This window comes from Ylistrum balloti, unplaced genomic scaffold, assembly GCF_031769215.1.
Source record: "Ylistrum balloti isolate Yb309-2 unplaced genomic scaffold, AGI_CSIRO_Ybal_v1 Utg369884, whole genome shotgun sequence".
Taxonomy (NCBI): Eukaryota; Metazoa; Mollusca; class Bivalvia; order Pectinida; family Pectinidae; genus Ylistrum; species Ylistrum balloti.
This window is the reverse complement of record NW_026782020.1, coordinates 326850-339537: the sequence shown is the minus strand read 5'-3', so window position 1 is coordinate 339537 and position 12688 is coordinate 326850. Positions and strand designations below refer to the sequence as shown.

The 12688-nt window shown below is 35.7% G+C and overlaps 1 protein-coding gene and 1 pseudogene across 1 annotated transcript; one reads left to right on the top strand and one right to left on the bottom strand.

Moving 5' to 3' along the window:
* Positions 1-1413: 1413 nt before the first annotated feature.
* On the top strand, positions 1414-5111 carry LOC132546338 (E3 ubiquitin-protein ligase TRIM8-like; annotated as a pseudogene).
* Positions 5112-7956: 2845 nt separating this feature from the next.
* LOC132546337 (uncharacterized) lies at positions 7957-12625 on the bottom strand. The gene is made up of 5 exons (XM_060210051.1): positions 12565-12625; positions 12059-12118; positions 11775-11933; positions 10001-10326; positions 7957-8319 (listed from the first exon to the last, which is right to left on the bottom strand). Exons 1-5 carry the CDS (start codon positions 12623-12625, stop codon positions 7957-7959), a joined length of 969 nt encoding a protein of 322 aa, XP_060066034.1.
* Positions 12626-12688: the final 63 nt, after the last annotated feature.

The following is a 12688-nucleotide window of genomic DNA, read 5'->3' as shown; positions in this document are numbered from 1 at the left end:
CGACAATGGTTGTGTGATAATTGTAAGTCCAAAAAGATATGCTCGGAGAATGGAAACTCTCTCGGCAGTCACGAGGCTTTCCAACCGCATGAACTCGAACAAAATTTGTTTGATATTGTAGTTAGAAGCAGACACAGATCGTGCAGAGAACATCCACGAAAAGATGTAAAATGGTACTGTGGGCAATGCAAAACATTAGTCTGCTACTTGTGTAAAATAAATGTACACACAGGACATGGTTCATTAATAACAATGGAAGCTAAAGCACAGGAATGTCGTGTTCATTTAGAGACTGATATGAAATTACTGAAACAAAAACAGAGCGAACACACGAAAAATAAGGCAACCCTGACAGAACTTATTAGCACGTGTCATCCATTTGTAAATGCAAAACACTGTTACACAGAAATAGAACATTGTCAAATAGGATTCCAAGAATGTGAAAATCTGAAACTGCTGATTTCGAAACTATTGGAAAATGGTTCGATGAAAGTCGTCATAGAAACTTCTCTCAACATAGAAGAACGGATGAAGACGGAACTAGAGAAACGCCTTATACTAGAGAAGGTCCGCGAGGTCATTGTGTCTAAACCAGAACCGATAGAACAGGAAGAGCCACAGAAAGGCGACGACAACCGTACACAGAGCAATGATAATAGTTGTGAGAACTACGACTCGTCGGCGGGTGTTTATGGTGAATCATGTGAATCCACGCGCTGTACAAGTGAAGAGCGTGTCTTCTGGATATGTAAACGATGTAGGAAATGGCTATGTGGTTCCTGTAAGAGTATGCCCTGTGAATCTGGAATAAGTGGTGACAGAATGCACTTAGCATTGAATGCATCCAATCTCGACACGACTCTGTATGACATTTTGATCAGGAGCAAAAAGAATTCCTGTCCTACTGATCCCGACTGTGATATAGAATCCTACTGTTCCCGATGTCACGTGATTACTTGCAAGTCGTGTCGCCACAGACACGACCATCACCAAGTGGTCACTATCGCGGCCAGATCAAAGTCATGTCGGACTATCATAGACGAGAAACAAAAAGAGTTGAAAAATATTATCGCGGATTATAAAATAACGAAAGAACAAGTTTTAAAAATCGAAAGTGGCTGTCCTCACAACATATTCCATCCTAAATATTTTCAGAATATGTCCAGCGAGTGTTCTTTGAGAGGGAATAAGTGTGATGATTTGGACAAAATCCTGTCGTATCTCCTCAGTTACGCGTCTGAAAAGGTGCTCGTTGAAAAATTTGATACACTGGAAAAGGAAATAGAACAAGAATTACGAATGAAACCCTCTCTTATTCTATCGGATGTTCGCCAGGTGGTGAATGTCGTTAGCGCTACATTAAGACAAACATCAGGAATCGACGACACGGCATTTGCGAAACAACAAAATAGCAAAGTTCATTGTCAACCCCAATGTCAAGAGGAAACACTGGTGTAGGAACCCGCCATAAACTCTTATAAGGTAATATAATCACTTTTCTAATCATTCAATACAATTGAAATCTATTTCGGCTAATTGGTCTCTCGATATCAATTTTTACCAATTTCGATATTCCTCAGTTGCCTCCAAGGTTTCAGTATTTCAAGCCCTTTGTATCCTAGAAGGACGAAACAGCTGTATGATGAAGCATCACTGTCGAGTCCTAGATGGGCGAAACAGTTGTATGAAGTAGAATCACTGTCGAGTCATATAAGGACGAAACAACTGTATGATGTAGAATCACTGTCGAGTCATATAAGGACGAAACAGCTGCATGATGTAGAATCACTGACGAGTCCGAGAAGGACGAGACAGCTGTATGATGTAGCATTGAGGACGAGTCCAAGAAGGACGAAACACCTGTATGATGTTGCATTGAGGACGAGTCCGAGAAGGACGAAACAGCTGTATGACGCAATTTTCGTTATTTAGCTATACTATAAATACGTATTGACAAGTGTAGTCTTTTGTTCACAGTATTACTGTATCAACAACCAGAAGTTGGTTTCAGTAGGATTAACGAATGGCCTGTTATATGAAATATCCATATGTAGGGAGGTTACAGTCACCGTATTATGTTGCTATCTATAGATGGTTACGGTACACTACCCATGGATGGTGTTAACCGTCAGTGACATCATGAACGGTTGGTTCTGTTTTTGTCTCTTCATGGATAAAATAAAATCAGGGAAACACACGTCGAACATAACAATAACAGAGAGTAAGTTTCCGTAAAATATACATTTTTCGCATTAAACATTTGGTAGAACCAATTTAACTTAGAGAAAATATAATAGTACGTGTATTATTCTCCACACGGGTGAATTAAAATCCACCGTGACCCGCTCGTTTACATATGTGTTAACGAAAGGTAAGTCGGTTTAACCAGAAGTGTATAAATAGGACTAATTCTATTTAAAGTAACATGTGGTATAAACACAATATGTGCACATAACAACATTGGAAGTCATATAAACACCGACTTGAAGGTCGATTCAGCCAAGTTATCTTTTTCAAGGTCAGTGCACGAAAGGTTTGTAAAATAGGAGAAATATCTTGTGTTGAAATTCACAGATTTACACCAGTAGCTTACATATTATCGTCATTCGTCACAGAGACTTTCGCGTAATGTAAGTACATAGGACAAGTGAATATAATTATATAATATACATTTAGTAGTAAATACGTAACAGCCAAATAGTGAAATCAAGAGGTTGCCACGTTCAAACATTAACATGAAACCTAATTCAAAACTAACTTCATTTGAATCTGGTGTCAAATGTAAACAAACATGTATAATAATGTGTCATGAACAACGTCCATTTTGTCCTATTTTAGTTTTACATTTTGTAAATCTACCAATTCATTTTTAAGTATATGTGTACATGTATGAGATTTCACCAATGAAAGTTTCATAAAACGAATATTCTTATTAATATCGTGATCATATCATTTCACGATTTTTATATATGAAATATGCTTCACCAAGCAATATTTTCATGACGTCATAATAGTTCATATGTGACGTCATACGCAAAGGTATGACATTGTAAGTATTGTGTTCACTGAGAAATATGGTAATAATGTGATGAATGAGTATACATTTCACCCGGTACCTCGGCGCGAAATATGTCGTCTCTCCCTCGTGCCTGTTTTTATTCCGAAAGTTCTTCTTAAGAACTGTTTGCTTACATGGAACCCAACGAAGTTTTCAGATTGACATGATCTTGGAACGTTGCAAGGACATAGGGGTCAACTTACTAAAAATGTTCAATCGATTTCTTCTTTGAATGGGCTAAAATGCTTTGATCCATACTTGGAAAAATGGGATAGAATTTGGTAAAAAAGTGACCTAGAAATTGTAACATTGCGGCAACAAAATGTATTCAAAATTTGAAAGTCACATGGAAATAATTATTGAAATCTCCAAAGTAAATGTTAAATTCAAACTAGTCTGATATTGTTTAATGGCATAAACAATGACAGTGTAAGAATGAGCGGACGGTTTCCCTTTTTGTGTGAGGCGAGTGGTGTGTGTTTGCGGGGTGCTACGTATGTCTCGGTGAGACGATGTAACCAGCTGTTACTGATATTGGTTTTAATCAATTTGACCTTTGAAATTTCTTATGACATCTTTTTAATTATAAGTAAATATATCGGGTATGATATATCTTAATATTTATTTCCAGAGCATACAAGATGGCCGACTCACTGGATACACGTGATGAAGAAAAACTTTTGGAATGTGGGATTTGCTGCAGCCGATTAAATGATCCTAGAAAACTCGAGTGTAGACACGCATTTTGCTTTACCTGCATCAAGGAACACTACAAAATCTGTGGCAAGCGATTGGCGCCATGCCCAATATGTAGGAAACTTTACCCGTCTCTCGATGTCTCAGTTGATGATCTGCCTCAATGCACGATCAACTTCATCAGCTATTAGATACAAGAAACTCCCGACATTCATGCGAGTCTGAACTCTGTCTAAGCTCCAATGCTCCATTTCTTTGTCTGAAATGTAAGAAGTGGCTGTGTTTTAAATGCACAGAACGAAAGGACGAAACATCTTCATGTCGTAGTCATGAGGCATATCGTATTTCTGATATGGATGCAAGATTGTATAACATTATCATACGGAGTCGGAAGAAAACGTGTACAGAACACCCGCACTATGATGTGCAATGGTTTTGTATGGAATGTAACGTGCTGGGATGTAACCATTGCAAGGTTCGTCAGCCTCTAACTCATCGTCTTATAGAGGTTGAGAAGAAGGCCACAGAGCTCCGGGGCCTATTTACAGATGTGTGTATCGAATTGCAGAGGCAATCAGAAGAACATCAAAAAGCTTCAGGATTTTTTCACAAAATATGTGAAAGACTTTCTCCCTTAGGAATTTGCGACGTACACGTTTGTGAGGAATCGGCAAGAGTCCATAAAGCAGACGTATCCGAATGCGAAAGTCTCATGCAGATCATGAACTACCTCAAGGACTATGCCACTGATGAGGTTTTGGTGTCTATATACCTTAACATGGAAGACCAAATAGCCAGTGAGATTGAAAAACAACCTCTAAAAGACCTAGGAAACATCCATTGGCTTGGAGATAATACTGAAGGAAAGAAATCGACAAAAGAAGGTAACGCACTGAAAACATTACAGAGTAACAGGAGACAATCGCAAAATGACACAGATATATCAAAAAAGATCAGTGTGGTGTATTTCTGTAACTTATTGGCTATGATGGTGATTGTTCTTGTTGTTCTCGCTGTCGTACTATCTTTAACATTCGTGGTGTATTATTGGAGTGACTTATGGCAAGGCATCAAGCACAAGTTTTACATCTCGGCAGTGGACTTTGTACATTCCAAATTAGAAGGAATGCTTAAAGAAGCTTTTAAACCTGAACTTATCTCACAATATCAAAATATTACACAGGAATTTGTTATCAGATTTAAAGAATTGGAAAACGACTCGATGAGCAAATTCTTAGAGTTCTTTAAGATGATTAAACATGAATATTGTAACAAGGATGTAAGGTATAGTAGTTATGGAGGAGATATTCGACTTCATTATCAACTCTATATGACGACCTTCTGTGGCAAAGATTAACAAGCACATTACTAGAATGTGTGAAAGGCTACAAAGTCTGTGTGGGACTTCCTAAATGCAACTACCTACATTAAGACACATTCGTATTTGCATGTACATGTACCTTACGTTACTAAAAATGTTAATATCACCATGTCAACATAATCATAATCCAAACTCAAATTCAATACACATTAGTGCGAAATGTGAACAGAAGAAAGATTTACATGGAGACCCCCGAAAATGAACAAGAATGAAAAGTAGATGTTCCGGGAGAGCAGCACCTCCTTTCGAACTTATTCAACCTTTCGAAATCGAACGAATCAAAATCATTATAATTCCCCATGTCAGTTGTGTGCTCGAATTGTTATTTTTTTGAAGTCGAATTTCATTCATTACGTATGCAATATCGTGCATGCTCCGACAAACATTCATGTAAACATACTATAAGTACGGAGTATTGAACGTTGGCGCGTTCATGGTCAAAGAATGTACAGCTCATGTTATTAGTCATCGGTTTTCTATACAAGTTCTGGAGTAAACAAATATTTCATCTGGTGTTCCAGACGAGTCAAATGTTTTGTTATTAGCATGGCGATATATGTTAACTATGTCAAACACTAACAACAGAACTTCCGCTACAACATTAAAATATGTACAAGAAAAATGTCTTTGTCGTTTTAGTCCTGTATATACACAGTAATTGGAAGACTATTGTAATATATTTTCAATGAGGCAATTCAAAGAAATCACAGACCCATAACCGTAAGTCTCAATCAATAGTTTTCATATGTATAAGACAACACTCCAAGTTCCACAATACACGATTCCAACAGAGAAATGTTGTCAAGGGAGACACCAAGAAGATTTTTTTTAAGGAAGACGAGAATATAATACCATAGGTTATTCACTGATTATGATCAGCAGGATTTTTTTTTTTTTTTTTTTTGAAATATGATTTTTAAGAGCAGATGGAAATGTAAAATCAGTAACTTTTGTGGGTAATATTTTCGTTGATCTTGTGTGTACTATAAACACGTGAATTCATACGTCCATGAACTGTCATAATTAATATATTTACATTGATAAGGCTATATTTATCCGTGAAATCAAACGCCCACGGAAGTGTGACTTTTGAAAAACCACGAAAATTGAGTGCCATTAAATTATATGATTTTACAGGAAAATCACGTGAAAAGTAAATATCGAAGACATACTGTAACGTTGTAGCGTTTTAAGTTTAAATACATAAACGCTAATAGCAGTTTCTGTACGTGGTCAATATGTTAAGTATTGCGAAAGTGTGAAGTCCACAATTAGCTGATTTGTTCAAAAGTGATATTACCCTAAAATTTGAAAATCGTCAAAGTAAATAACAATTGGTAATGCAACTCTAGAGACTATTTAAGCGACTCAATTAATTAAATGTTTGTGATAAAAGTCACTTCAAATAGATCGTCTAATTTAACAATAGATATCATGTCAAACACTCATTTTATGTTAACCACCCTACACATAACAAACAGAGATCATGTCAAACACTCATTTTTTGTTAACCACCCTACACATAACAAACAGAGATCATGTCAAACAGACATTTTTTGTTAACCACCCTACACATAACAAACAGAGATCATGTCAAACACTCATTTTTTGTTAACCACCCTACACATAACAAACAGAGATCATGTCAAACAGACATTTTTTGTTAACCACCCTACACATAACAAACAGAGATCATGTCAAACACTCATTTTTTGTTAACCACCCTACACATAACAAACAGATATCATGTCAAACAGACATTTTATGTTAACCACCCTACACATAACAAACAGATATCATGTCAAACACTCATTTTATGTTAACCACCCTACACATAACAAACAGATATCATGTCAAACACTCATTTTATATTTACCACTTTACACATAACAAACAGATATCATGTCAAACAGACATTTTATGTTAACCACCCTACACATAACAAACAGATATCATGTCAAACAGACAGTTTATGTTAACCACCCTACACATAACAAACAGATATCATGTCAAACAGACAGTTTATGTTAACCACCCTACACATAACAAACAGATATCATGTCAAACACTCATTTTATGTTAACCACCCTACACATAACAAACAGATATCATGTCAAACACTCATTTTATGTTAACCACCCTACACATAACAAACAGATATCATGTCAAACACTCATTTTTTGTTAACCACCCTACACATAACAAACAGATATCATGTCAAACAGACATTTTATGTTAACCACCCTACACATAACAAACAGATATCATGTCAAACACTCATTTTATGTTAACCACCCTACATATATCAAACAGATATCATGTCAAACACTTATTCTGTCGTCGCTTTATTGTGACAGTATTACATTATATTACAATTATCACCAGTAATTGGATTTCTATTATCTTTCCTTGTAAGTATCGTGTTGATTGATGCAAAATAAAAGCATTTGACATAGACCCGCAACCTCATCTTCCCTCCCCTCACTCCCTGTTACTTTTCCAAGATATCAGAAGTAGTTTTCCTTTCTAATATTCTCCTTCTTATCCTGCTGAAATTACTCTAAATTCACAATGTAACGTCATATAACTTCCAAAACGATTTATGTTGTATGTTTTCTCTTTATGGAAACTTGCAGTTCATGACCATATGATGCTCAAAATTCTACAAAATATTCCATGATACAATCTTCCTTATTCTTTAGGGAACTGTTAGCAAAAAAGTCTCTACTCATCTCGTTTCATTTCCACGAAACTCGTGAAAATATTCGTGTTACATTTCTTCTTTAGGAAAAGGTGGAAAATAAATAACTAACCAAGTTAGCTATAGTCCCATGACCTCGTCAATAATTTCCGTGATACATTCAATCTCTTCTGGTGTGGTATCATACTTTTCTACAGTGCCGTCCTCGTGTATAATGACTCCTGGGAGATACCGGTTCAGGTTCTCCTTAACCATCCGGGCCGGATTTAAATATTTATCCAGACATTTCATCACACACGGGAAAATCACGATCAAGCAGGGACAACCGGTGCCAAAGGCTACAATACAGGACTTAGGATCTCGTAGGAAGCAGAACATGATGGCGGAGAACATCAACACTGTCAGGAGTGTAGAACCCGCAAAGATCATGATAGTCTTCAGCTGGGCTTTCCTAGCGTTGTCACGATCTAATTCTGTTATCACCTGCATCAATAAATAAAACATTTTAACGATATAATTCTGTTGTTACCTGCATCAACAATCCGTTAAACATTATTATACATGGTACACATTTAAAATAAGTTCTATAGAACGCTTCTGTAATGCTGAAATGAAATCTGATGATATAAAAGAAAATCTAGTAGGAAGTAGAAACGATATGATTCTTTTTATCACATAAACGTTAAGGGAATGACGCCTTTCAATTAATTAGGTAGACACAGCATAACAGCGCAATGAATAAAGCTATTATCAAACACTTGTGTGTTTCTTGTGCAATCTTTTGACACTCGTTAATTTTTTTGATTTTTTTGCCAATAATGTAGAAAACGCGTTTTTCCTTGTCATTTGCCTCCATTGAATATGATTTTTTCGTGAAGTGATTTTATAAACTTGATGACGTCACAAAACATTTCAAAATAGAATGAAACGCCGATCGTGTATTGACAAAAGATTTTTCCGCAATGGAAATTATGAACACAGTAACCATTGAACATGGAACGAAAGCAAGATCGATGGGAAATGGGCTGAGGATTAACAAATCGAAAACAAAATCGACGGAACAAGAGATCGATGACGAGACAGAAACATGGCAGTATGTAACATTGTCGGGAAAGGTGACAGAAATTTGTCTTTCCATAAAAAGTAGAGGTGAAGCCATTGGTATTTGTCAGAAAAGGTGACAGAAATTTGTCTTTCCATAAAAAGTAGAGGTGAAGCCATTGGTATTTGTCAGAAAAGGTGACAGAAATTTGTCTTTCCATAAAAAGTAGAGGTGAAGCCATTGGTATTTGAATTTTTAACGAAGATTCAGGGGTGACTTTTGTACCTTTTAGCCAAGTATTCAATGACGACCATGGTCATTTAAAATATTTGGTTTTCTATCAGAAGTATTCAATGATGACCATGGTCATTTAAAATATTTGGTTTTCTATCAGAAGTATTCAATGACGACCATGGTCATTTAAAATATTTGGTTTTCTATCAGAAGTATTCAATGACGACCATGGTCATTTAAAATATTTGGTTTTCTATCAGAAGTATTCAATGACGACCAAGGTCATTTAAAATATTTGGTTTTCTATCAGAAGTATTCAATGACGACCATGGTCATTTAAAATATTTGGTTGTCTATCAGAAGTATTCAATGACGACCATGGTCATTTAAAATATTTGGTTGTCTATCAGAAGTATTCAATGACGACCATGGTCATTTAAAATATTTGGTTTTCTATCAGAAGTATTCAATGACGACCATGGTCATTTAAAATATTTGGTTGTCTATCAGAAGTATTCAATGACGACCATGGTCATTTAAAATATTTGGTTGTCTATCAGAAGTATTCAATCACAATTTTCATACAGATTAAGGGTGTTATTTTTTAGGAAAGAGTTTATCGTTGTATTTACAAGAACTCGTTTTGTACAGCTGTAGTTCTTCAAACTCCCTGAATAAATTCAAAAACCATCGCTATAGCGCATTTACATAACTATGATGAAAGTAGCAGATCTTTATTCTCAATAGTAAACTAACTTGTGAAAATCTTACAATGGTTTCCTATTTAACTTAAGACCGTCTTGTCTTTTTGCAATAAAATTCTTCAAAACTAGCGTTCAACGTTCGAGAACAGATGTATTTAAGTAGACATAGAACATAACTACCTACCTGGAAGCTATCTTTTTCAGCAACAGTGGACGAGTTGAGTGCCTCTGTGGTGTGTTCGTACGCCCATCCCTCATTGGCTATATTACTCATGTCCAGGCCCACCTGTCTTTTGTGTCGACGACGGCGGTTGGCTAAGAATGTCTTCATCAGGTTGATCCGTGGTGTTGATGACGGAGCAACGGTTGTAAAATTCCTCCCGGTCATGAGTATGAATAACCTTGACCTATTCTGACGAGGCATGACTTCACTGATTGGATTAGAAGCTGATTCGTCTATTATCTTTTCTTCTTTGACAACGCCGTATTGATCATAAGCATGTCCGTGTTCTATAGAAAACATAGGAGCGATCCTGAGTTTTGGAATATATATTATTACAATTTCACCTTAGCGTATTCGTTCTTTTTTGAAACAACGCGAAGGGCAAAGGCCGAACAAAAGAAAGATCAACATGTAACATCGAAGATCAATATTCATCATATTAATTGTTTGTGAATCTCCCGTTCTAAAAGTGTTAAAGCCCCAATATACGTAACATTCACCAAAAATTTAATGTAGAATCACACATAATTATTGAGATATTCTCTAAGATATAGTTAGAATTAAGTTATTCAAACAATAGTTACCATGACATTGTGCATAAAGTATTGATATATGAGCAGTTGAAACTCGCTATTTGTAAACACACCTCCATTTTAAACACGCCGCCATCGAAATTACGATTGTTGCTGAACCACGTCGGAAAGTTCATGACCTGATCTCGCGAGAGTTGAGGTTTCTACTTATAGAAGGTAAGATTTTGTTTACAAATATTGTTTGCGAAGTCTTGTCGTAGACTTGAGGTATTCCTGTGATAAACATTCGGTTTTTGGGAAATTATTAGAAGGAATAATTAGTTTAGAAACGATACGACGCACAATTATAACGTAAGAATTCAGAACTGGCCTGATGTATGATTGGAAAAAAAGGAAGCGACTGGTGAACGTCTGTACTGTGCCTGCCATGTTTACACACGCGGAATATGCGCATGCGCAATGTCATCGCTACGAGCGGTAATGAAGGAATTATTGTGGGTCCCACATAGTTTATTTTCCGATTTTTTCAATTTTTATTTAAATTGAAAACAGTCAGTTTTATTTTCTTTAATTAAAGGAAAGTATTTTTTTTTGTTACATATATTACGGGGAAAATAAGATAACGTTTTGTTTTTTTTTTATGTATATTGGGGCTTTAATATGTCGAGTCTATTATTTCAAAGATTCCAATCCAGATTTTCACACACTGACCATCACAGCTGAGTCAGGTAAGGACACCTGTATTGTAGTTTTATTAGTTGCTAATTAAGTAAGTAGGATGTGAATGTTTATTTGTCGATATTTTTTATTTGTTTGTCATTCTTTAGATAACATTAATGCGTTTACATAGTACGCCAAACCGAAGATAAAAAGTCTGCTGTTGAGACAGTTATGAAAGTGGTTTTGTGGATACAACTAAAGTAACTTCAGTAAACATTTCTGAATACACGTTTGAAAACTTCAGCACACTCTTTTGTTACTAATGTCTGTTTGTGCAAGGTTATATGACCATTTCTTGTATATACCGTATTCCAAAAATAATTTTCTAAATAACATATATATATATTCAAAATGTTATCTTTATGAATCGGTGGTGTCATCAGAATTTCAAACAAATGTTATCAAAGAAATATATCACTGAAAAAGAAACAAATCATCAATTATGGTTATAGATATCAATCAGTTTTATGTAATCAAACTACCGGCAGTTGTGTTCCCGAGTGATGACGTCACTGTTAGGTTGGAGAAAACATCGGATGGGATTTGTAGGTCCTTGATAAGATCATCTCCTATCTTGATTACGTGTAGTTTGTCACCTGCTAACACCTCGACTTCCGGTATCACTTCCTGTTCCTCAAACTCTGTTTATAAAATCAAATGTATATAAGGAAAATGCCATAAAAAAACGAAGAAAAACAAACCAACGAAAAGTAAACAAAACAAGCATGCTGAGGCAAAAATAGTGGAATATTTGTGTGATATGTACCTTCTGCGGCATAAGCCTCTTCGTGAGAAATCTCTATCGAGACTGATCTGCCGTCTACAACTGAAATAAAAAAAAATATAACACAGCAGTTGTTTTTTCTTAAATATAGTCGCGTATCGTTAGAGGGCTAGAACAAAATAGTTCAAAAGATTTTACTTTTCTTTGTCAAAAAAATTTCATTTCTAAGGACACAGAAAAAATATACATGATCTAGAATTCATTTCATGTCTAATCTTGGCTGTTAATAACCGAAGAAGGATTCCTAAGTTTTTTTCGGAGTTCACTTCATAGGCCTATTTGGCGAACGATGTATCAACCAGGCCTACAGACAAGGTGATGAAGATGTATCAAGTCATGCTTGTGGTAAGGTAGCACTCAGAAAAGAAAAAAAATATTCGAATTCGCGGAGGACATAAGCAAGTCCAAAAATCGGTGATTTTTTTTTTAGCAGACGATTTGGACAGTACTTTTGGGCTAGCCTCCCTGTGTTTATATTGTTGACTTACCTGTGGTAAAAAAAACAATGAAACAAAAATATATATTCCACTGAGACTCTGAAAGATGCATGTCAAGCTATACTATCAAAATATAATCTGGTTCCTACATGTTTTCTTACTGAAAAAACAGAAC

Coding starts and splice junctions, on each gene's coding strand:
- LOC132546337 (XM_060210051.1), bottom strand. CDS start 12,625: ATGCATCTTTCAGAGTCTCAGTGGAATATATATTTTTGTTTCATTGTT. Junction 10,327..11,774: donor ACTCGGGAACACAACTGCCG/GTAGTTTGATTA, acceptor TGTTTTCTATAG/AACACGGACATGCTTATGAT. Junction 8,320..10,000: donor CTGAAAAAGATAGCTTCCAG/GTAGGTAGTTAT, acceptor TTATTGATGCAG/GTGATAACAGAATTAGATCG.